The 23,120-nt window shown below is 46.8% G+C and overlaps 1 protein-coding gene across 4 annotated transcripts in view; it reads right to left on the reverse strand.

The window, feature by feature from the left end:
- Positions 1-10,960: 10,960 nt before the first annotated feature.
- The window catches only part of LOC132823131 (fibroblast growth factor receptor-like 1), a 163,533-nt gene continuing 151,373 nt past the window's right edge, over positions 10,961-23,120 (reverse strand). For 3 of the 4 annotated variants that reach the window (XM_060836676.1, XM_060836677.1, XM_060836678.1), the window contains 4 exons: positions 21,925-22,020; positions 19,295-19,564; positions 14,896-15,249; positions 10,961-12,868 (listed from right to left, as the gene is read on the reverse strand). In XM_060836676.1, the coding sequence (XP_060692659.1) occupies positions 12,486-12,868; positions 14,896-15,249; positions 19,295-19,564; positions 21,925-22,020 (1,103 nt within the window). In that variant the 3' untranslated portion in view covers positions 10,961-12,485. The remainder of the gene's footprint in view (positions 12,869-14,895; positions 15,250-19,294; positions 19,565-21,924; positions 22,021-23,120) is intronic. The other variant, XM_060836679.1, reaches the window with a different exon arrangement.

Genomic DNA, 23,120 nt, shown 5'->3' on the forward strand with positions numbered 1-23,120 from the left:
AGTGCAGTCCCTGCAGTGTGTGTCTGTCAGTGCAGTTCCTGCAGTGTGTGTCTATCAGTGCAGTTCCTGCAGTGTGTGTTTATCAATGCAGAGCCTGCAGTTTAGACAATACACAATAGACAATAGGTTAGGAGTAGGCCATTCAGCCCTTTGAGCCTGCACTGCCATTCAATATGATCATGACCGATCATTCTTAATCAGTATCCTGTTCCTGCCTTATCTCCATAACCCTTGATTCCACTATCTTTGAGAGCTCTATCCACCTCTTTCTTAAATGAATCCAGAGACTGGGCCTCCACTGCCCTCCGGGGCAGAGCATTCCACACAGCTACCACTCTCTGGGTGAAGAAGTTTCTCCTCATCTCTGCCCTAAATGGTCTACCCCGTATTTTTAAGCTGTGTTCTCTGGTTCGGCACTCACCCATCAGCGGAAACATGTTTCCTGCCTCCAGAGTGTCCAATCCTTTAATAATCTTATACGTCTCAATCAGATCCCCTCTCAGTTTTCTAAACTCAAGGGTATACAAGCCCAGTCGCTTCAGTCTTTCAATGTAAGGTAATCCTGCCATTCCAGGAATTGACTTCGTGAACATACGCTGCATGGCCTCAATAGCCAGAATGTTTTTCCTCAAATTTGGAGACCAAAACTGCACACAGTACTCCAGGTGTGGCCTCACCAGGGCTCTGTACAGCTGCAGAAGAACCTCTTTGCTTCTATACTCAATCCCTCTTGTTATGAAGGCCAGCATGCTATTAGCCTTCTTCACTACCTGCTGTACCTGCATGCTTACCTTCATTGACTGGTGTACAAGAATACCCAGATCTCCCTGTACTGCCCCTTTACCTAAATTGATTCCATTTAGGTAGTAATCTGCCTTCCTGTTCTTGCCACCAAAGTGGATAACCATACATTTATCTACATTAAACTGCATCTGCCATGCATCTGCCCACTCTCCTAATCTATCCAGATCACCCTGTAATCTTCTAACATCCTCCTCACATTTTACCCTGCCACCCAGCTTTGTATCATCAGCAAATTTGCTAATGTTATTGCTGATACCGTCTTCTATATCATTCACATATATTGTAAAAAGCTGCGGTCCCAGCACGGATCCCTGCGGTACCCCACTGGTCACTGCCTGCCATTCCGAAATGGAGCCGTTTATCACTACTCTTTGTTTCCTATCAGCCAACCAACTTTCAATCCAATCTACTACTTTGCCCCCAATACCATGCGCCCTAATTTTGCTCACTAACCTCCTATGTGGGACTTTATCAAAAGCTTTCTGAAAGTCCAGGTACACTACATCTACTGGATCTCCCTCGTCCATCTTCAGAGTTACATCCTCAAAAAATTCCAGAAGATTAGTCAAGCAGGATTTCCCCTTCATAAATCCATGCTGACTCTGATCTATCCTGTTACTACTATCCAGATGTGCCATAATTTCATCCTTTATAATAGACTCCAGCATCTTTCCCACCACTGAGGTCAGACTAACTGGTCTATAATTTCCTGGTTTCTCTCACTCCTTTCTTAAAAAGTGGTACAACATTAGCCACCCTCCAATCCTCAGGGACCGACCCCAAATCTATCGAACTCTGGAAAATAATCACCAACACATCCACGATTTCCCGAGCCACCTCCTTCAGTACCCTGGGATCTAGACCATCAGGCCACAGGGACTTATCAACCTTCAGACCTAACAGTCTCTCCAACACCAATTCCTGGCAAATATAGATTCCCTTAAGTTCAGGTCCTTCAGTCACTGTTACCTCAGGGAGATTGCTTGTGTATTCCCCAGTGAACACAGATCTGAAGTACCAATTCAATTCTTCTGCCATTTCTTTGTTCCCTGTAATATATTCCCCTGTTTCTGTCTTCAAGGGTCCAATTTTAGTCCTAACCATTTTTTTGCCTTGCACATACTTAAAAAAGCTTTTACTATCCTCCTTCATATTATTGGCCAGTTTCCCTTCGTACCTCATTTTCCCTCCGCGTATTTCCTTCTTAGTAATCCTCTGTTGTTCTTTAAAAGCTTCCCAGTCCTCCATTTTCCCACTTATTTTTGCTATGTTATACTTTTTCTCTTTTAAAATATGTTTCTTAACTTCCCTCGTCAGCCACGGCCGCCCATGCCTCCTCCTGGGATCTTTCTTCCTTTTTGGAATGAACTGATCCTGCAACTTCTGCATTATACACAGAAATATCCGCCATTGTTCCACCACGGTCATCCCTGCTAAGGTATTGCACCATTGAACTTTGGCCAGCTCCTCCCTCATAGCTCCATGGTTCCCTTTATTCAACAGAAGTCCTGTCACTTCCGACTGTACCCTCTCCCTCTCAAATTGCAGATTGAAGCTTAATGTATTATGGTCACTACTTCCCAATGGCTCCTTCACTTCGAGGTCTCTGACCAATTCTGGTTCGTTACACAATACTAGATCCAGAATTGCCTTCTCCCTGGTCAGCTCCAGCACCAGCTGCTTTAAGAATCCATCTCTGAGGCACTCCACTAAGTCTCTTTCTTGAGGTCCAATACCACCCTGATTCTCCCAGTCTACCTGCATGTTAAAATCCCCCATAACAACTTAGTAACATCTTTGCAACAGGCCAATTTCAGCTCCTGATTCATCTTACTTCCGACATCCAGACTACTGTTTGGGGGCCTGTAGATGACTCCCAAGAGGGTCTTTTTACCCTTAGTATTTCGCAGCTCTATCCACACTGACTCTACATCCCCTGACTCTAGGTCCCCCCACGCAAGGGACTGAATATCATCCCTTACCAACAAGGCCACCCCATCCCCTCTGCCCGTCAGTCTGTCCTTACGAAAGCACGTGTAGCCTTGAATATTCATTTCCCAGGCCCTGTCCACTTGAAGCCACGTCTCAGTTATCCCCACAATATCGTATCTGCCAATTTCCAAAAGAGCCTCAAGCTCATTCATCTTATGTCTAATGCTTCGTGCGTTCATATATAGTATTTTTAATTTGTTACTGCTCTCACCCTTCCCATCAACCCCTATTTCACTCAACCTTACAGCATGATCCCTTTTTGAGTTTTCTGCCTCATTGATACAGTTGTCTTTCTTGACTTCCCTTGTTCTAACTTTCCCTTCAATTTCCTTTTTATACATCCAGTTTGTCCTCACCCCCCGCTACTTAGTTTAAACGTAGTGGTGTTGCAGTAGCAAACCTGCCTGCCAGAATGCTGGTCCCTAACCTATTAAGGTGCAAACCGTCTCTCTTGTAGAATTTATGTTTACCACAAAACATACCCCAGTGATCCAAGAATTTAAATCCTTGTTCCCCAGCCACACGTTCAAGTCCATTATCTCCCTGTTTCTGGCCTCACCAGCCCGAGGAACTGGAAGCAAACCGGAGATAATCACCCTGGACGTCCTGCTTTTCAGCCTTCTTCCTAGTTCTCTGAAGTCCCGCTGTAGTATGTGCCTCCTCTTCTTCCCGACATCATTTGTGTCGACATGTACCACCACCTCTGGCTCTTCACCCTCGTCCTTGAGGATTTCCTGCACTCTGTCCAAGATGTCTTTCACCCTAGCACCAGGAAGGCAACACACCATCCTTAAATCCTGTCTGCTGCCACAAAAACCCCGGTCAGTTCCTCTCACGATGGAGTCCCCCATTCCCACGGCTCTGTGCGATGTCCGACTCTTCCGCTCTGCCTCTGCGCCAACTTTTGATTGACAGACCTGGCCGCCTCACGGACTGGCAGTGTCATCAGTCTCTACTGTTTCCAAAAGCTTCAACTTGTTCCTGACAGGTACTTCTCCTGGGGTCTCTTGCACCTGTCTCCTCTCTGCCTTCCTCATCGTCTGCTCTCTTCTGCTCTCTTCTGGCATGATTGGTGTAATAACCTCGCTGAAGGTCTTGTCCAGAAAGATCTCGTTCTCTCGGATGAGCCCAAGGTCCTCGGGTTCTTTCAGCAGTGCTGCAATATGCTCGGTCAATAGCTGAATGTGCACACACTTTCCACACATATACGAGCCAGACACACCAGAGTCGTTGACCTCCCATATCAAGCACGTAGCGCACTGAACCAGCTGGGCAGTCATGTCTTCACCCTCTTCAACTGTGGTGTAATCACTTCACTCAACCTCCTTGTCAAAGACTCCTGAGCTGAAGCCTCACTCTTTGATCCAAACTTCCTTAGACCCTCTTTTTGTAGCAAGTCTGTGGAGTCTTAATTTAGGTTAGAGGAGGAGGGAGGGAGGGAGACCCTACTTTGTAAGACCTGGGGTTTAGAACACACCCACTCTAATAGCAAATCACCTACCTTCCTGACCGGCTTTGCTCTCCACCTGAACTTCCGCCCAGCTCCCGCCGCTCTCTGCTGCGAAAAGACCGTTGGCGTCGCGGTACGTTCTTTATATAGCAATCACTTACCTTCCTGACCTTTGTGTCTATCAGTGTAGTCCCTGCAAGTGTGTCTGTCAGTGCAGTTCCTGCAGTGTGTGTCTAACAGTGCTGTTCCTGCAGTGTGTGTCTATCAGTGCAGTTCCTGCAGTGTGTGTCTATCAGTGCAGTTCCTGCAGTGTGTGTCTATCAGTGCAGTTCCTGCAATGTGTGTCTATCAGTGCAGTTCCTGCAGTGTGTGTCTATCAGTGCAGTTCCTGCAATGTGTGTCTATCAGTGCAGTTCCTGCAGTGTGTGTCTATCAGTGCTGTTCCTGCAGTTTGTGTCCATCAGTGCTGTTCCTGCAGTGTGTGTCTATCAGTGCTGTTCCTGCAGTTTGTGTCCATCAGTGCTGTTCCTGCAGTGTGTGTCTATCAGTGCTGTTCCTGCAGTGTGTGTCCATCAGTGCTGTTCCTGCAGTGTGTGTCTATCAGTGCAGTTCCTGCAGTGTGTGTCTATCAGTGCTGTTGCTGCAGTTTGTGTCCATCAGTGCTGTTCCTGCAGTGTGTGTCTATCAGTGCTGTTCCTGCAGTTTGTGTCCATCAGTGCTGTTCCTGCAGTGTGTGTCTATCAGTGCAATTCCTGCAGTGTGTGTACAACGGTGCAGTTCCTGCGATGTTTGTCAGTTCAGTTCTTACTTTGTGTGTCTATCAGTGCAGTTCCTGCAGTGTGTGTCTATCAGTGCAGTTCCTGCAGTGTGTGTCTATCAGTGCTGTTCCTGCAGTTTGTGTCCATCAGTGCTGTTCCTGCAGTGTGTGTCTATCAGTGCTGTTCCTGCAGTTTGTGTCCATCAGTGCTGTTCCTGCAGTGTGTGTCTATCAGTGCTGTTCCTGCAGTGTGTGTCCATCAGTGCTGTTCCTGCAGTGTGTGTCTATCAGTGCTGTTCCTGCAGTGTGTGTCTATCAGTGCAGTTCCTGCAGTGTGTGTCTATCAGTGCTGTTCCTGCAGTTTGTGTCCATCAGTGCTGTTCCTGCAGTTTGTGTCCATCAGTGCTGTTCCTGCAGTGTGTGTCTATCAGTGCAATTCCTGCAGTGTGTGTACAACGGTGCAGTTCCTGCGATGTTTGTCAGTTCAGTTCTTACTTTGTGTGTCTATCAGTGCAGTTCCTGCAGTGTGTGTCTATCAGTGCAGTTCCTGCAGTGTGTGTCTATCAGTGCTGTTCCTGCAGTTCGTGTCCATCAGTGCTGTTCCTGCAGTGTGTGTCTATCAGTGCATTTCCTGCAGTGTGTGTCTATCAGTGCAGTTCCTGCAGTGTGTCTCTATCAGTGCAGTTCCTACAGTGTGTATCTATCAGTACAGTCCCTGCATTTTGTGTTTATCAGTGCAGTCCCTTTAGTTTGTGTCTATCAGTGCAGTTCCTGCAGTGAGTGTCTATCAGTGCAGTTCCTGCAGTGTGTGTCTATCAGTGTAGTTCCTGCAGTGTGTGTCTATCAGTGCAGTCCCTTTAGTTTGTGTCTATCAGTGCAATTCCTGCAGTGTGTGTCTGTCAAAGCAGTTCCTGTAGTTTGTCTCAATCAGCGCAGTTCCTGCAGTATGTGTCTATCAGTGCAGTCCCTGCAGTTTGTGTGTATCAGTGCTGTTCCTGCAGTGTGTCTGTCAGTGCAGTCACTGACAGTTTGTGTCTATCTTCTCAGTTCCTGCAGTGTGTGTTTATCAGTGCAGTTCCTGCAGTGTGTGTCTGTCATTGCAGTCCCTGCAATGTGCATCTGTCAGTGCAGTCACTGACAGTTTGTGTCTATCTGCTCAGTTTCTGCAGTGTGTGTCTATCAGTGCAGTCCCTGCAGTGTGTGTCTGTCAGTACAGTCCCTGCTGTGTGTGTCTGTCAGTGCAGTCCCTGCAGTGTGTGTCTGTCAGTACAGTTCCTGCAGTGTGTGTCTATAAGTGCAGTTCCTGCAGTGTGTGTCTGTCAGTGCAGCTCCTGCAGTGTGTGTCTATCAGTGCAGTCCCTTTAGTTTGTGTCTATCAGTGCAGTTCCTGCAGTGTGTGTCTATCAGTGCAATTCCTGCAGTGTGTGTACAACGGTGCAGTTCCTGCAATGTTTGTCAGGTCAGTTCTTACTTTGTGTGTCTATCAGTGCAGTTCCTGCAGTGTTTGTCTTTCAGTGCATTTCCTGCAGTGTGTGTCTATCAGTGCAGCCCCTGCATTTTGCGTTTATCAGTGCAGTCCCTTTAGTTTGTGTCTATCAGTGCAATTCCTGCAGTGTGTGTCTATCAATGCAGTTCCTGCAGCATGTGTCTATCAGTGCAGTTCCTGCAGTGTGTGTCTATCAGTGCAATTCCTGCAGTTTGTGTCTATCAATACAGTTCCTGCAGCGTGTGTCTATCAGTGCAGTTCCTGCAGTGTGTCTCTCAGTGCAGTTCCTGCAGTGTGTGTCTATCAGTGCATTTTCTGCTGTGTCTGTCTATCAGTGCAGCCCCTGCATTTTGTGTTTATCAGTGCAGTCCCTGCAGTGTGTGTCTATCAGTGCGGTCCATGCTGTTTGTGTCTATCAGTGCAGTTCCTGTTGTTGTGTCAATCAGCGCAGTTCCTGCAGTATGTGTCTATCAGTGCAGTCCCTGCAGTTTGTGTGTATCAGTGCTGTTCCTGCAGTGTGTGTCTGTCAGTGCAGTCACTGACAGTTTGTGTCTATCTGCTCAGTTCCTTCAGTGTGTGTCTATCAGTGCAGTTCCTGCAGTGTGTGTCTGTCATTGCAGTCCCTGCAATGTGTGTCTGTCAGTGCAGTCACTGACAGTTTGTGTCTATCTGCTCAGTTCCTTCAGTGTGTGTCTATCAGTGCAGTTCCTGCAGTGTGTGTCTGTCATTGCAGTCCCTGCAATGTGTGTCTGTCAGTGCAGTCACTGACAGTTTGTGTCTGTCAGTGCAGTCCCTGCAGTGTGTGTCTGTCAGTGCAGTTCCTGCAGTGTGTGTCTGTCAGTGCAGTCCCTGCTGTGTGTGTCTGTCAGTGCAGTCCCTGCAGTGTGTGTCTGTCAGTGCAGTTCCTGCAGTGTGTGTCTGTCAGTACAGTTCCTGCAGTGTGTGTCTATAAGTGCAGTTCCTGCAGTGTGTGTCTGTCATTGCAGTCCCTGCAATGTGTGTCTGTCAGTGCAGTCACTGACAGTTTGTGTCTATCAGTGCAGTTCCAGCAGTGTGTGTCTGTCAGTGCAGTTCCTGCAGTGTGTGTCTGTCAGTGCAGTTCCTGCAGTGTGTGTCTGTCAGTGCAGTCCCTGCAGTGTGTGTCTGTCAGTGCAGTTCCTGCAGTGTGTGTCTGTCAGTGCAGTCCCTGCTGTGTGTGTCTGTCAGTGCAGTCCCTGCAGTGTGTGTCTGTCAGTGCAGTTCCTGCAGTGTGTGTCTGTCAGTACAGTTCCTGCAGTGTGTGTCTATAAGTGCAGTTCCTGCAGTGTGTGTCTGTCAGTACAGCTCCTGCAGTGTGTGTCTGTCAGTACAGTTCCTGCAGTGTGTGTCTATAAGTGCAGTTCCTGCAGTGTGTGTCCGTCAGTGCAGTTCCTGCAGTGTGTGTCTATGAGTGTAGTTCCTGCAGTGTGTGTCGATCAGTGCTGTTCCTGCATTGTGTCTACAACGGTGCAGTTCCTGCAGTGCGTGTCTATCTGTGCAGTTCTTGCAGTATGTGTCTTATCAGTTCAGTTCCTACAGTGTGTATCTGTCAGTTCAGTTCCTGCAGTGTGCGTCCATCAGTTCAGTTCCTGCAGTGTGTGTCTATCAGTGCAGTCCCTGCATTTCTCTGAATTCTGCTGTCTCCCTCGGGCTGGTCCTGTATTTGAAATCCACATTCCGTAAACATGCAGAACATGTTCTTTGATAAGATGTGTCAGCATGTCTCGACACTGAAATATTGCTGGACAAACCTTCCAACAATAATCCAACACCAACTGACTCAAATTGCGTCTTTGCTGTGAACTCCTTTACCTTGGTCCCAAATTAAACATTCTTTCCAGAGGATAGGAAGTTGGTGTTGTTTTTCTTCCCTGCCTGATTTCAAAGTGCCATGTTTCACGCCTGGTAAATGAATGGAAACTCGGAGTGGAAATTTCTGTCTGAGTTCTTCACACCTCATTTCTCATCTGTGCTCAGGATGAGAACAGTTAACCCCACACAGATTGGGATATAAAATGTGGACCCCGGATGCTGCCCACTTGGTTTAATTCCACACGGAGTGGCTGAGGAAAGGCTTTTTTTGTCACTGAATTACAAGTGACCACTTTTATTACTGAGTAAAGCCGGCCTTATTTTTTCCCATTTTAACTTGAGTTTCTCTTCATTGGTTCTGCACCTGCAAACTATTTTGAGACTGGAGTGTCCACTTTCTCTTATCTCTGAGCCTGAAGATTGTGGACCTGATGAAGGTTGACTGTTCGGTATTGAGGGAGTGCTGCAGTGTCAGTGGTGCCGCCCACAGGATCAGATGTTATTTGAGGTCCTGTCCACTCACTCAGGTCTTTGTAACGAACCCAACAGCTCCACTTTGGAGAGAAAGTGGAGATTTTTCCTGATGTCCCTCACCTTCTGGGACGCCCGGACCAACCAGCCCAACCACCCCGTGGCTCAACACTTCAACTCTCCCTCCTACTCCACCGAGGACATGCAGGTCCTTGGACTCCTCCATCGCCAGACCATAACAACACGACGGCTGGAGGAAGAGCGCCTCATCTTCCGCCTGGGAACCCTCCAACCACAAGGGATGAACTCAGATTTCTCCAGTTTCCTCATTTCCCCTCCCCCCACCTTGTCTCAGTCGAATCCCTAGAACTCAGCACCACCTTCCTAACCTGCAATCTTCTTCCCGACCTCTCTGTCCCCACCCCACTCCGGCCTATCACCCTCACCTTGACCTCCTTCCACCTATTACATCTCCATCGCCCCTCCCCGAACTCCCTCCTCCCTACCTTTTATCTTAGTCTGCTGGACACACTTTCCTCATTCCTGATGAAGGGCTTATGCCCGAAACGTCGAATTTCCTGTTCCTTGGATGCTGCCTGACCTGCTGCGCTTTTCCAGCAACACATTTTCTGCTCAGTCCCTCACCTTCAGCCAGCCTTGCCGCAGGCTCAGGCTGTTTGCTGAGTACCTCACTGAGGTTTATGTGAGCGTGCTCCTGTTTTACACGATGGCTATAACTTCAAACACTTCATTGGCTGGATGGTGCATTGGGACATTCCATTGATATGAAAGATGCGATATCAATATCAAAGTTTATTGTGCTAGTATGGAAACGTGAAAATCACTGCTTTGTTGTGTTTCCAATGTCTCCATTAGTTCTAGTGCAATTGCAAATTCAGTGGATCATACAGTCATCCAGCACAGAAACAGACCCTTCGGTCCAACCCATCCATGCTGACCATAATCCTAAACTAAACTAGTCCCACCTGCCTACACTAGACCCATATCCCTCCAAATGTTTCCTATTCATCTACTAATCCAAGTGTCTTTTAAATATTGTAATTATACCCACATCCACCACTTCCTCTGGAATAGTCAATAGGATTTAATGGTGGACGTATCACAATCCTCCATAGATACAACAGAGGGACGTGTGTACATGGGTTGGAGCGCTCTCCCAGATCTGATTTAGAAAGTCGCAGAGGAAGCTTGACTACAAACAGTGGCTCAGTGGTAAGCCCTGCTGCCTCACAGCGCCGGGGACCCGGGTTCGATTCCAGCCTCGGGTGATTGTGTGTGTGTGTGGAGTTTGCACACTCTCCCCGTGCCTGCGTGGGTTTCCTCCCTCAGTTATACAGGTCAGCCATGGGAGATGCAGGGTTACAAGGACTGGGTGGGATTGGTGTGGACTCAATGGGCGGAATGGCCTGCTCCCACACTGCCGGGATTCTGTGAGTAGGTGTGTTTCTGCCCACATAGTGAAGTTTGGTGCTGGTACGGTTTTATTGATTGTTCTTTCAATTGTGTACCAAGTACTTCAGAATCTGTACCTCGGTATCTTGTACCTAAAACAGGGCCATAAGCAGCAACATTTGAGCACAAGTGACAATAAAACTAATTCAGCTCAATACATAGTTCTATCAGTGTCGGTACACACAGAGAGCTAGGAGAACATTTTCACATGGCAGGGAGAGCAAGCTAGAGGTCTGTCACCTTCCATGAGATTGTCATTCCCCGGTCACACGAGGGTGAGGTGGGAGGGGGAAAGTTAAAGGGATTCTTTCATCTCAATCACTGCACAGCAGCCCCACTGTAATTGTGGCTGAACCACACTGAACCGGTGCTGTGGAAGTGAGTGTGAAACACCTAGAGATAAATCTTGTCTCGTTGGGGGGGGCTGAGGAACTGAACTTCAAACGCCAAGATTCCGACTCTTGAGGTCACCTGACGAGATGAGGAACTCAGAGGATGGAGATGGTGAGGATTCTGAGGATTGGTGCCCACACTGTCTCACTACTTCTTGCTTGAATTGATTTGAAAAGTTCACAAAAAACATTTCCTTAAACTCACCTGTGTATCATCCCTGTGCAAGTCTGAGACAGCTAAACTGAAGGACCCCGCATTGTCCCATCAAGCAACGTTTCAACATAGATACAAGGCTTTTCCTTTTTTATTAATAAAATTATTTGACTTCTCATAAATATTTTGATGAGAAAATATCATCCAATTATATCCTTTGTACATATTTTTTGCTGTCTTTTTACCTCATACTGCTGAGCAGATATACAGTCACGCACTTGCATACCTCAGTGCAGAGGTGTCCAGATATTTGCCTGAAAAAGGATGGATTGGACGAAGGGGAGATGAGTTGTGGAAGTAAGGTCATTGGGGACATTTAAGAGACTGCTGGACATGCATATGGTCACAGAAATTTGAGGGTGCATTCATGAGGATCAGTGGTCGGCACAACATCATGGGCTGAAGGGCCTGTTCTGTGCTGTACTGTTCTATGTAACCCCAATTGCTGACCCCAATTTCTTTATCTGGAACTGGAGCAGGAACCAACAGTCCAGAAGAGAAGAACAATTGCTTTAGTTTGTTATAAATTTGCGTTCCTGATTGAGACTAGAGATTGTCAAGAAATGTGGCTTCACTAAAACATGGGGAAGAGGCATCACTTTCTTTAATTCATCTCAGTCGCCATCCCTAATTGGAAGTCAGCCACATTGCTGAGGGTCTGGAGTCACATGTAGGCCAGGCCAGGTCAGGATGGCAGATTCCCTTCCCTAAAAAAATGTTAGTGAACCAGATGGGTTTTTCCACAAATCAACAATGTTTATCACTTAACCCTTCAATCCAGAGTTTTCATTAGAATTCAAATTCCACCATGATGGGATTTGAGCCCAGGTCCCCAGAATATTAGCTGAGCTTTCTGGATTAATAGTCTTGCAATAATACTACTTGGCCATCACCTCCCATGCACTGGGTGATCATTAAATATTAGGGTCCAGTGTCTTCATGCTGTTACTCTAGTCAAGTCTAAAGCAGAGGATGGCAAGGCCTGGGAGGGAAGGATGAGTCAAATACACTTTTGTTGCTTTGCTGATCATGATGGCTCATCAATAAACCTCAATGCGTTCAAAGCAAAGGGATCCTAACCAATCGAGAGACAAACACCTGGCTGGGAAATGTCAGAAAGCCAAACCTGCCCCATTATCCGCCTTAGACATTTCTGGACACCTCACTTTAAACAAATAAAAACTGAACTGTGCAGAAAATAAGGAGTGGACAGGTAGCCCATCACTTTAGAGAGATTAGTAACACAGAGAAACAAGATAAACAGATCAAACAAAGGCAGAATCTCTTGGAGATAGTTTAGTTCAGGCGTTGGCAGCAGCCACCTCTCTCTTGGCAGTTGGGTCCTTCAGACTACGGCTGATTCCAGTCCTTGTCCTACCCCCACTGAAGCCAAGGAGGTGTTCTGTAGGAGCTGGACGCTCAAGGGAGCTGTCGCTTGAGGTCACCAAAACAGACTTCTCAAAGCGGGGCTGTGGGTTCACATTTCAGACAGAAAAATACCTCACGGGCAATGAGTTCGGGAGCCAACATCTCATTTTGCACTTGGAGTTCTTCCATGAGAGTGTCACCAGTTGGCATGGTGCCCCCTCACCCTTGCCAGATCCAGACCTTCACAGCTAACACTGGTAGTGGAAGTGCTGATGCTGGTGGATTTTACCCTCTGTGTGTGCGTGGGTGTGGGTGTGGTAGTCCGTGTAGATCTTGGGGTACATTTTGGGGGTAACAGCGGGCACCATGCCAGGAGCTTGGACCAGCAGGTGGGGCTGGGAGGCCACGGTGAACTCTGGGCTGCTGATGGGCACACAGTCTTTGTCCAGGACCATGCAGTCCCTCTGGTGCCGGTGTGGAGGTGGCACAGGGCCGTGCCTCCGAGCCTGGCAAAACCAGAGCAGGATCATGCCGGAGATAAAGATGGCGCCTGCTGGGATTCCGATGATCACTGGCCACGGTAAGCCACTGGCCGCACGCGAAGAGGTGGTTGTCTTCTCGATCTTGGGGTCTGCACGCGACGGTCCAGAAATAACATGCAACAGAAAAGAAAAGAAAGCAGTTACCACAGTGTTTCCAAACTATGAGTCTCATTGGTCTCTCAATGTTCACTCAACCTCCCACAGTCTTGGCCAAATTCATCCCATTTCAGCTGCCAGCTATCACCGTGGAATGGTGCTGGCCTGCGCTGTTCACAAATCCTCTCAGAGCATGTTTGTGCACAGAGCGGACATTCCTCCTGCCAAACACTCCCAGTTCAAGTGAATGATCTGCCCCAGTAATACGTCTGGACAGGTGATTCTGCTATAATGCGATTGATGAACTGTGGACATTGTTTGGATAATGTGAACTTTCTACTGAATGGGTATCGCAATTTTCTATTAGCAATCTTCTACAGTGAGGTTTTCCATAGCGCAATTTTCTATCGCGATTTTTAATAGTGGTTTGTGATAGTGCAATTTTCCACAGTGCAATTTTCTATAGTGGTTTTCCATAGTGCAATTTTCTATAATGTGATTTTCCATTGTGCAATTTTCTATAGTGATTTTCCATAGTGCAACTTTCTATAATGTGATTTTCCATTGTGCAATTTTCTATAGGGGTTTTCCATTATGCAATTTTCTATAGCGTGTTTTTCTATCGTGATTTTCTATAGCACGATTTTCAATCGTGCGATTTTCTATAGTGCAATTTTCTGTTGTGATTTTCTATAGCATGATTTTCTATAGCACAATTTTCTATAGTGTGTTTTTCTATTGCGATTTTCTATAGTGCGATTTTGTCTCGCGATTTCCACAGCGCGGGGTCGCACAGGAACACAGCTACCACATTGTAGCAGAACAACCTGTACTTTTGAAACTGATAATCGTGATTGTCACACCCACCATCCCCAAAGCCTCTTGGATTGAATTTTCCAACTTAATATCAACAAATGCTGAAATGGGAGCAATATTGACTCCTGCACGTGTGCCCAGCTAAGTCTTGAGCTGCTGCCTGGCTTGAGTCTGTCCAAAACCATTTTGTACGGACTGCAAGGATTTCATCAAACTGCCATCTCTGAGAGTGGTCTAAGCTTATTCACTTCCAGGGCAGCAGATTTCAGACTGAGCTGAGGAGGAACTTCCTCACCCGAAGGGTTGTGAATCTATGGGCTTCCCTGCCTAGGGAAGTAGTTGGGGTTACCTCACTGAATGTTTTTAAGGTAAAGATAGATCGAGTTTTGATCAGTAATGGAGTTAAGGGTCATAGTGAGGGGGCAGGTAAGTGGAGATGAGGCCACTAAAAGGTCAGTCATGATCTTATTGAATGGGGGAGCAGGTTCGAGGGGCCAAATGGTCTGCTCCTGCTGCTAGTTCTTATATTCTTTTGTTGTCCCAATGTAAACAACAGGAAACTCTAACATAAAAGTTATGTTCGAGGTACAGGTGGGTCCAATTACAACTTTTAAAAGACATTGGACAGGTGCACAGAGAGGAAAGGTTAGGAAGGATACGGGTCAAATGCAGGTAAGTGGGACTAGTTGCTTGGATGAGATGGGCTGAAGGGTCTGTTTCTGTGCTGTATGACTCTATGGCTTCAGGAAGACAATGGAAACTTAATTCGGAGAGGGATTTAAATGGGTATCACAAAGAATTGTTACTCTAGAATGGGTCATTTTGGGACTTAACTGGATTGTAATGTAAATCCTTCTCATAATGTTATAACTACCTCATTCCTTAGTCATTCTTGGACACTGTAAGTAATGCTACTGCTTTCCTTTTAATCCTTTTTTGTATAACAACAATTTTTTTCACTCTGTAAGATTTGTACCAAGGTACTTGTATCTAAGATGAAGCCATTAAAAGACAGCCATTGCAAAAACAAATGTTCACAGTACTCCTGTACGGGAGTACAAATGACAAAAGGATATTCAAATTCATTGTTAATGATGAGGGTTAGGAGTTACATAGAACAGGGCAGACCCCAGCCTGTTCAATCTCAATGTTCCTGAGTCATTCCAAGTTGATTCCTTAACTCAAATCAAGATGGCTGACCCACCTGGGAGCACAGTGAGGTAGGCACTGCGGAAACTGTAGCCCATGGTGTTGGCCCCCAGGCAGATGTACATGCCAGAGTGGTCTTCTGTCGCCCGTGCTATTAGCAACTTGTTGAGGTAAGAACCATCTGGGCGAAACCAGACATCGCCGGCCGGCAGGACCACAAACCTCTGACCCCCGACCTCGATGGTAGAATTGTACTTGCTCTCAGTCCCATACTCCACGCGTCTTAGCCACTGGACCACAGGCTTCACATCGCTGCGCACCTTACACTGGAAGGACGTCGTACCTCCATACTCGACGGTGGTGTTCACTGGATGAGTGCCGGTTAAAACAGGCTTGGATCTTGTCCTCTCTGTGACAAAACAAAACCAAATAAAGGTCAAAAGCCAATGAATGGAATGAGAAACCTTTCTAGAACATGATTTCCCCATTTGCGGCCCCGAGATTTTTGTTTCTCATTGCCTTAATTTCCGAGGCAATAGCGTACGTTTCAGAGAGTGTGTGTGTCTATGTCTATGTGTCTGTGTGAGTGTGTCCATGTGTCAATATGTGTGTCTGTGTGTCCATGTGTATGTGTCTGTTTGTGTCTGTGTGTGTGTCTGTGTATCTGTTTGCATGTGTCTGTGTGTCCATGTGTGTGTCTGTGTGTGTATCTGTGTGTATCTGTCTGTGTGTCCGTGTGTGTGTGTGTGTGTGTGTGTGTGTGTGTGTGTGTGTCTATATATATAATGTGAATGTGTGTATATATGGATCTGTGCATGTCCGTACCTGCCTATGTGTGCAAGTGTTTGTGTGTCTATGTGTGAGTGTGTGTGAGTGTGTGTGAGTGTGAGTGTGTGTGTGTGTGTGTGTGTGTCTGTGTGTGTGTGTGTGTCTGTGTGTGTGTGAGAGTGTGTGTCTGTGTGTCTGTGTGTGTGTGTGTGTGTGTGTGTGTGTGTGTGGGGAGGTAAGTGTGCAGTCACTGGAACAGTGAGGACAAGTTGAAGTAAAGCATTCAAGGAAACATTGGATGATTATTTGGATAAAAATAATCTGCAAAGGTTCGGGGAAATGTCAAGAGATTGGTGCGAGGTAACGGATGTTTATTTAACGAGCTAGTACAGGCACAGGACTGAATGGCCTCCTTCTCCACAGTGACACACATCTGGGTGGGGGTTGACCATGTGAATGGGCTGGGCTGTAATCCCCTTCCCTCTCGTGCTCCATGCAGTTTTAACAGAGTTATAAAGTGGCAGAGGAGGAATTTGAGACAAGATTGCAGTGTTTGTGCACTGATTCGCATCACAGGCTTAAAGTTCTGAAATGTTACTTTTAAATACCCCACTTTGGTTTGGGTTCTTCTCCCACTCTCACTGAGAGGGAGGCTCCATCTCTGCCAGTGCTCACTCATGGACTGGTCACTTGGATGGACATGACAGCTGTCCCCCCATGATCAGAGGTGTGTGTGTGTGTGTGTGTGTGTGTGTGTGTGTGTGTGTGTGTGTGTGTGTGTGTGTGTGTGTGTGTGTGTGTGTGTGTGTGTGTGTCTCTCTGACTTGATTGACCCTTTTTGTCTTGTCAAGTCACTCAGTTGTATGTGTTGTCATGGCACCCCTTGAATGCTCTGTATTTTCATTCCCGTTCACCCAATACGTTAAATTTTAAAATCCATGTTCCAGTCCATAAAACTGTTCCCATGGCTCCCTCCATTATAACTCTGCCTCTTTCTGCAATCCAAAATCATCCTTACAGAGGTTTATAAACTCATGAGGGGCACAGATAAGTTGAATAGCCAAGGGTATGGGAATCCAAAACTAGAGGGCATTGGTGAGAAAGATTTAAATGGAACCCAAGGGGAAACTTTGTCACACAGAGGGTAGTTCATGTATTGAATGAGCTGCCAGAGGAAGTGATGGGTGCAGGAACAATTACAATATTTAAAAGGCATTTGGATAGGAACACAAATGGAAAGGTTTAGAGGAATATGGGTCAAATGCAGGCAAATGGGACTAATTCAGTTTAGGAGACTTGATCAGTTTCCATGCTGCATGATTCTATGACTCTTATCCACTTTTTTGACACAAATTTCGGTGAATCTCTCCCTCCAATGGCAAGGACACTCAGATAACTCTCTCCTAAACCCAGAGATCTCTAAACTGCACTGACTCTGCACACTTATCTCTGCGACAGAAGGCCGCAGTTCAAACACTGTGATATAGACTCGAGTACACAATCCAGGCTGATGGTACTAATGTAAAACTGAGGGAGTGCTGCACTGTCAGAGATGCTAGCTTCAAGATGAGATGATCAGGCAGTGCTTAGCCTCTTGGGCAATGATATAAGATTCCATGGTCCGGTTTCAAATAGGAAGGGACACCAAACAACATAAAAAGAATAAAGAACTGAGGTGACCAAGCATGTAGATGAGGGTAGGGCAGTTGACGTGGTATACATGGACTTCAGTAAAGCCTTTGATAAGGTTCTACATGGTAGGCTGTTGGAAAAAATGCAGAGGTATGGAATTGAGGGTGATTTAGCAGTTTGGATTAGAAACTGGCTTTCTGAAAGAAGGCAGTGAGTGGTGGTTGATGGAAAATATTCAGCCTGGAGTCCAGTTACTAGTGGTGTGCCACAAGGATCTGTTTTGGGACCATTGCTGTTTGTCATTATTATAAATGACTTAGACGCAGGCATAGGTGGATGGGTTAGTAAGTTTGCAGATGACACTAAAGTCGGTGGAGTAGTGGACAGTGTGGAAGAATGTTACAGGTTGCAGGGGGACTTGGATAAACTGCAGAATTGGGCTGAGAGGTGGCAAATGGAGTTCAATGCAGCTAAATGTGAGGTGATACACTTTGGTAAGAATAACAGGAAGGCAGAATACTGGGTCAATGGAAAGATTCTTGGTCGTGTGGATGTGCAGAAGGATCTTGGAATCCATGTACATAGATTCCTGAAAGTTGCCGCCCAGGTGGATAGTGCTGTTAAGAAGGCATATGGTGTGTTAGGTTTTAATGGTGGAGGGATTGAGTTCCCGAGCCGCAATATCTTGCTGCAACTATACAAAATGCTAATGCGGTCACACTTGGAATGTTGTGGAGAGTTCGGGTCACCATATTTCGGGAAGGATGTGGAAGCATTGGAAAAGGTGCAGAGGAAATTTACCAGGATGTTGCCTGGTCTGGAGGGAAGGTCTTATGAGGAAAGGCTGAGAGACTTGGGTCTGTTCTCATTGGAAAGAAGAAGGCTAAGGGGGGATTTGATAGAGACATACAAGATGATCAGAGGATTGGATAGGGTAGACAGTGAAAGTCTTTTTCCTAGGTGATGATGTCAGCATGTACGAGGGGGGCATAGCTACAAATTGAGGGGTGATAGGCAGGTTCTTTATGCAGAGCGTGGTAAGGGTGTGGAATGCCCTGCCTGCTAATGTAGTCAACTCAGCCACATTCGGGAGATTTAAACAATCCTTGGATAAGCACATGGATGATGGTGGGTTAGTGGAGGAGGATGAGCTGAGAATAGTTCACAGGTCAGCGCAACATCGAGGGCCGAAGGGCCTGTTCTGTGCTGTATTGTTCTATGTTCTATGCTGGAAATCAGAAAGACAAACAGGAATTGCTGAAGAAACTCAGCAGATCTGGCAGCATCTATGGAGAGATGGCATTCTGCTGAGTTTTTCCAGCAATTTCTGTTTTTGTTTCAAATGTGAGGGAGTTAATATTCACCCCTCAGTGAACAGTCAGGTTATCCAGTCACTATAGACATTTTCCCCCAATCTGTGCTGCAATACGCATCTGAGGCAAATAGGACTTAAACGCAGGCCTCCTGGCCCAGACACAGGGACACTACAGCTGCAGCACAGAGACCCTTGACCCAGTCATTACAGCTTGTGAGAAGTTTTTGTTTAATGATTCACTGGATGAGGGCATCTCTGGCTAGGCCAGCATTTATTAGCCATCCTTAATCACCCAGAGGGCAGTTAGGAGTCAACCTCTTTGCTGTGGGTCTGGAGTCACATGGAGGTCAGACCAGGTGAGGATGGCAGATTCCTTCCCTAAAGGATATTTATGAACTGGATAGGTTTATCCCTATTTTTTTGTAAACAGTGGTTTTGCCGTCAATAATAGACTTTAAATGTCAGATTATTATTAAAATCACATTCCATCATCTGCCATGGTAGGATTCGAACCTGTGTCCCCAGAACAATACCTGGAGCCTCTGGATTAATAATGAAGCAATAGGACCACTAGGGCACCAGCTCCTCTCCACTGACTACCTCGTTTCCTTCATTACAACATTGACTTCACTTCAAAGGTATGCCAGTAGGTGAGAGCTGCCCTGAGGTTGGGAGAGGTGCTACACAAATGAAAGTCCCGTACCCCTGCACCACCCCCGCACGCCTTTCCGAGACTCACCAACCACGTCGAGTTTGTAGGTGGCGTTGATCTCTCCGGCCGGGTTGAAGACGTGGCACGTGTACTTCCCGCTGCTCTCGGGTTTGAGGTTCCTCAGGCTCAGGGTCCACCTGTTCCTCTTGTTCTCCGACAGCTGCTGGTCGTCCTTCCACCACACGATGTTGGGCCGGGGGTTCCCGCTCGCCGTGCACTTCAGCCGGACTGAGCTGCCAACAGGCCGCGCTATCAGCCGCTGCCTCATCTTACTGGGCTGTGTAAACCGAGGCTTCACTGAGGGGAGGAGAGGGGGAGTGGGATCGGGGTTTGGAGGAAGAGATGTTAAGACACTGAGCTTCGCTTGGATCGTTGTGTAGAATCATAGAATCCCTACGGTGTGGAAACAGGCCCTTCAGCCCCACAAAAGTCCACACTGACAGTAACCCGCCCTTTTACACTACATTTCCTCCTGACTAATACATCTAACCTACATATTCCTGAACAGTTTAGCCCGGTCCCACACATCTTTGGACTGTGGGAGGAAACCAGAGCACCCGGAGAAAACCCGCACAGACACGGGGAGAATGTGCAAACTCCACAGTCAGTCACCCGAGGCCAGAATCGAACCTGGGACCCTGGTGCTGTGAGGCAGCAGTGCTAACCCCTGAGCTACCGTGCCATCCCACAGACCAAATGCTTCAAGTACTCAATGGGCTGCCCTCAGTGGGTGTGGTAAAGTTATCAGAGTAGCTAGGGATGCGGGTGGTGCAGTGGTAATGTCCCTGCCTCTAGACCAGGAGACCTAGGCTCATGTCTCTTCTTGCTCTGTGGTCTCTCAAGTCAGGTTTATTTGAAATAATTGGTGACTGAGTGGTTAGCACTGTTGCCTCACAGCACCAGGGAGCTGGGTTCGATTCCAGCCTCGGGTGACTGGCTGTGTGGAATTTTCACATTCTCCCCGTGTCTGTGTGGGTTTCCTTCGGGCGCTCCAGTTTCCTCCCACAGTCCAAAGATGTGCGGGTCAGGGTGGATTGGTGTTAAAGTGTCCAGTGACCTGCAGGCAAGGTGGGTTAGCCATGGGAAACGTGGAGTTATGAAGATAGGGCAGGGGGCTGGGTCTGGGCGGGCTGCTCTTTGGAGGGTTGGTATGGAGTCAACAGGGTGAGTGGCCCGCACTGTAGGGATTCTATTCTATACCTATCAGAACGCTCCCTCTGGAGTTTCTGGGAGATGTTATGGGACGTGGCCAGTACCAGTCCCATACTCTGAATGTGCTCCTGGATCACTGATATCCTCAGCTCTGACTTAAACCCCCATGTAGCCAGCAGGGCACCCCCGGTACCCTGATGTGAATGAGAAGATGCCTGCGGGTCAGTACAGGACGATATCCCCCTAGTCTGAGATAGCAGAGGAGAGCTGATTCTGAAGTTGGACACTAAGAGGATGCATAACACATCCCGGGGTTCTCGTAGAAAAGTGAGGAACTTACCGAGTGCTATCATCACCGACAGTAAGTAAACCCAGTCATAAAAATTGTTATTGTGCACAGGTTGTTCTGCTATAACATCAGCATGAATTGGCTATAATGTGATTGATGGATTGTGGGTGTTGTTTGGATAACGCGAACATATTGAACGGATATAATGACCTTCTACAGAGTGAGGTTATGGTGAAACATAACTGTCACATTATTGCAGAACGACTTGCACATAAGGCGAACACTGAATTGGACTGAGTTTTGAGAAGATTTGTAGCTCAGGTTGAGGTTCTGGATGTAGGTTTGCTCGCTGAGCTGGAAGATTTGTTTTCAGACATTTTGTCACCATACTAGGTAACATCTTCAGTGAGCCTCCAAATGAAGTACTGGGTGGTGTAACCTGCTTTCTATTTACATGTTTGAGTTCCCTTGGGGTGGTGATGTCGTTTCCTGTGGTGATGTCATTTCCTGTTCAAACAGCCAGAGACACATACGAGAATTCCTAGAAGCATGGCATTCCAACTGGACCTCTATCGACAAACAAATTGACTTGGATCCAACTTACCACCCCTGAGAAAAAGAACAGGAAATGATATCATCATAGGAAATGATGTCACAGCAGGAAATGACATCACCAACCCAAGGAAGCTCAAATATATAAATAGAAAGCAGGCTACACCACCAATGCTTAATTTGGAGGCTTACTGAAGATGTTACCTAGTATGGTGATGAAACATCTGAAGATAAACCTTCCAGCTCAGTGAGCAAACCAATATCCAGAACTAGATCGGACCCTCAGCAAGAGAAGTCACCTCGATGAAGGAATGCCATGCTCCTGTGTCTCATTTTCCCTTCTCAGGTCAGGGCGCCTTGGGTTATGTGAGAGAGTAAATCCCTCTGACCTCTGCTCCATCAAATACGTTAAATATGCTACGGGGAATTAGATCCTTCACCCACTGCCACTCCTAACAGCAGGGGAGTGTTGGGAGGCATTTCCATGACAGGGAACACTTTGCTGCTACAGTCTTTGACCCTACAGCTCGGAAAGGGAATGAGATTGAGACCGTCCAGAATCCAAATCAGCTTCACGTGCCAGCAAGTAACTCAGCCTGGTCTTCATTAGGAGCCAGGTCCCTGTCCCAGAAAAGGAGCTGTCAAGTTTCCTGTGGCTACTTACCCAGCTGCTTTCCAGGGGTATCTTCACTTGCAAAGTCTGACTGCGATCCCTCAGGAAGGGGCTGACCACTGCTCACACTGCTACTGCTGCTGTCATCTGTAAAAAGGCACATACATACACAGTCACTTGAGAGGCAGGAGCTGGAAGGAGTCTTGTTTTGTTTTGATCATTCATGGGATGAGGGAGTCACTGGCCAGGCCAGCATTTATTGCCCATCCCTAATTGCCCAGAGGGCAGTTAAGGATCAACCACGTTGCTGTGGGTCTGGAGTCACATATAGGCCACGACCAGGTAAGGTTGGCAGTTCCCTTCCCTAAAGGTCATTAGTGAACCCCAGATGGGTTTTTATTTTTGACAATGTTTTTGTTAAATGTTCAATACCAGACAGTTATTGAATCCAAATTCCACCATCTGCCATGGCAAGATTTGGACACAGTCCCTGGAATGTTACCTGGGATGCTGGATTAGCGTTCCAGCAATAATTCCACTAGGTCATCACTTCCCCGTCTCACTCTAGGATTTCTGCATGTGCCTGTGATTTAAAGTATTAACTACCCACTTTTCCAGGATTCAGTTTCTTTATCCTGATATGGACCAGACCAACCTCCCCCACCCCCCACCCCCCCCAAAACATATTAAGGAGATAGCCCAGACCTTAACTTTTTCTTATTTTAAGGGTAAGTGCCAGGATGCAATTCAAACTGCCAGGTTTGAAGCAAAACACACATTATTTATACACTATAGTTAAAATAAAACAAAAGAAAGAAGAAATTGGAATAATTCATTGGAAAACTTAACAGAATAATAGATTACTTAACTACTTATTTGTTCCAATAAACAGGACCTGTTCCAATATAGTAACATCTCATAAACACACCCTTGGCAAAGGCAAATTCAGTAAAATAGATTGTCCCACAGTCCAGGAGGAAAGAACATCTGTTTGAGAGAGAGAGTAGCAGGGAGAGATGTACTGCCGGTCCACAGATCACTGAAGGTGGCAGTGCAGGTAGATAAGGTAGTTAAAGAAGTCTTTGGCATACTTGCTTTCATTGGAAGGGGCTTTGAGTATAAGGATAGACAAGTTATGCTGCTGCCAGGGTTGGAGGGTTTGAGCTACAGGGAGAGGCTGAACAGGCTGAGGCTGTTTTCCCTGGAGCATTGGAGGCTGAGGGGTGACCTTATAGAGGTTTATAAAA

This window comes from Hemiscyllium ocellatum, chromosome 16 (assembly GCF_020745735.1).
Source record: "Hemiscyllium ocellatum isolate sHemOce1 chromosome 16, sHemOce1.pat.X.cur, whole genome shotgun sequence".
Classification (NCBI taxonomy): domain Eukaryota; kingdom Metazoa; phylum Chordata; class Chondrichthyes; order Orectolobiformes; family Hemiscylliidae; genus Hemiscyllium; species Hemiscyllium ocellatum.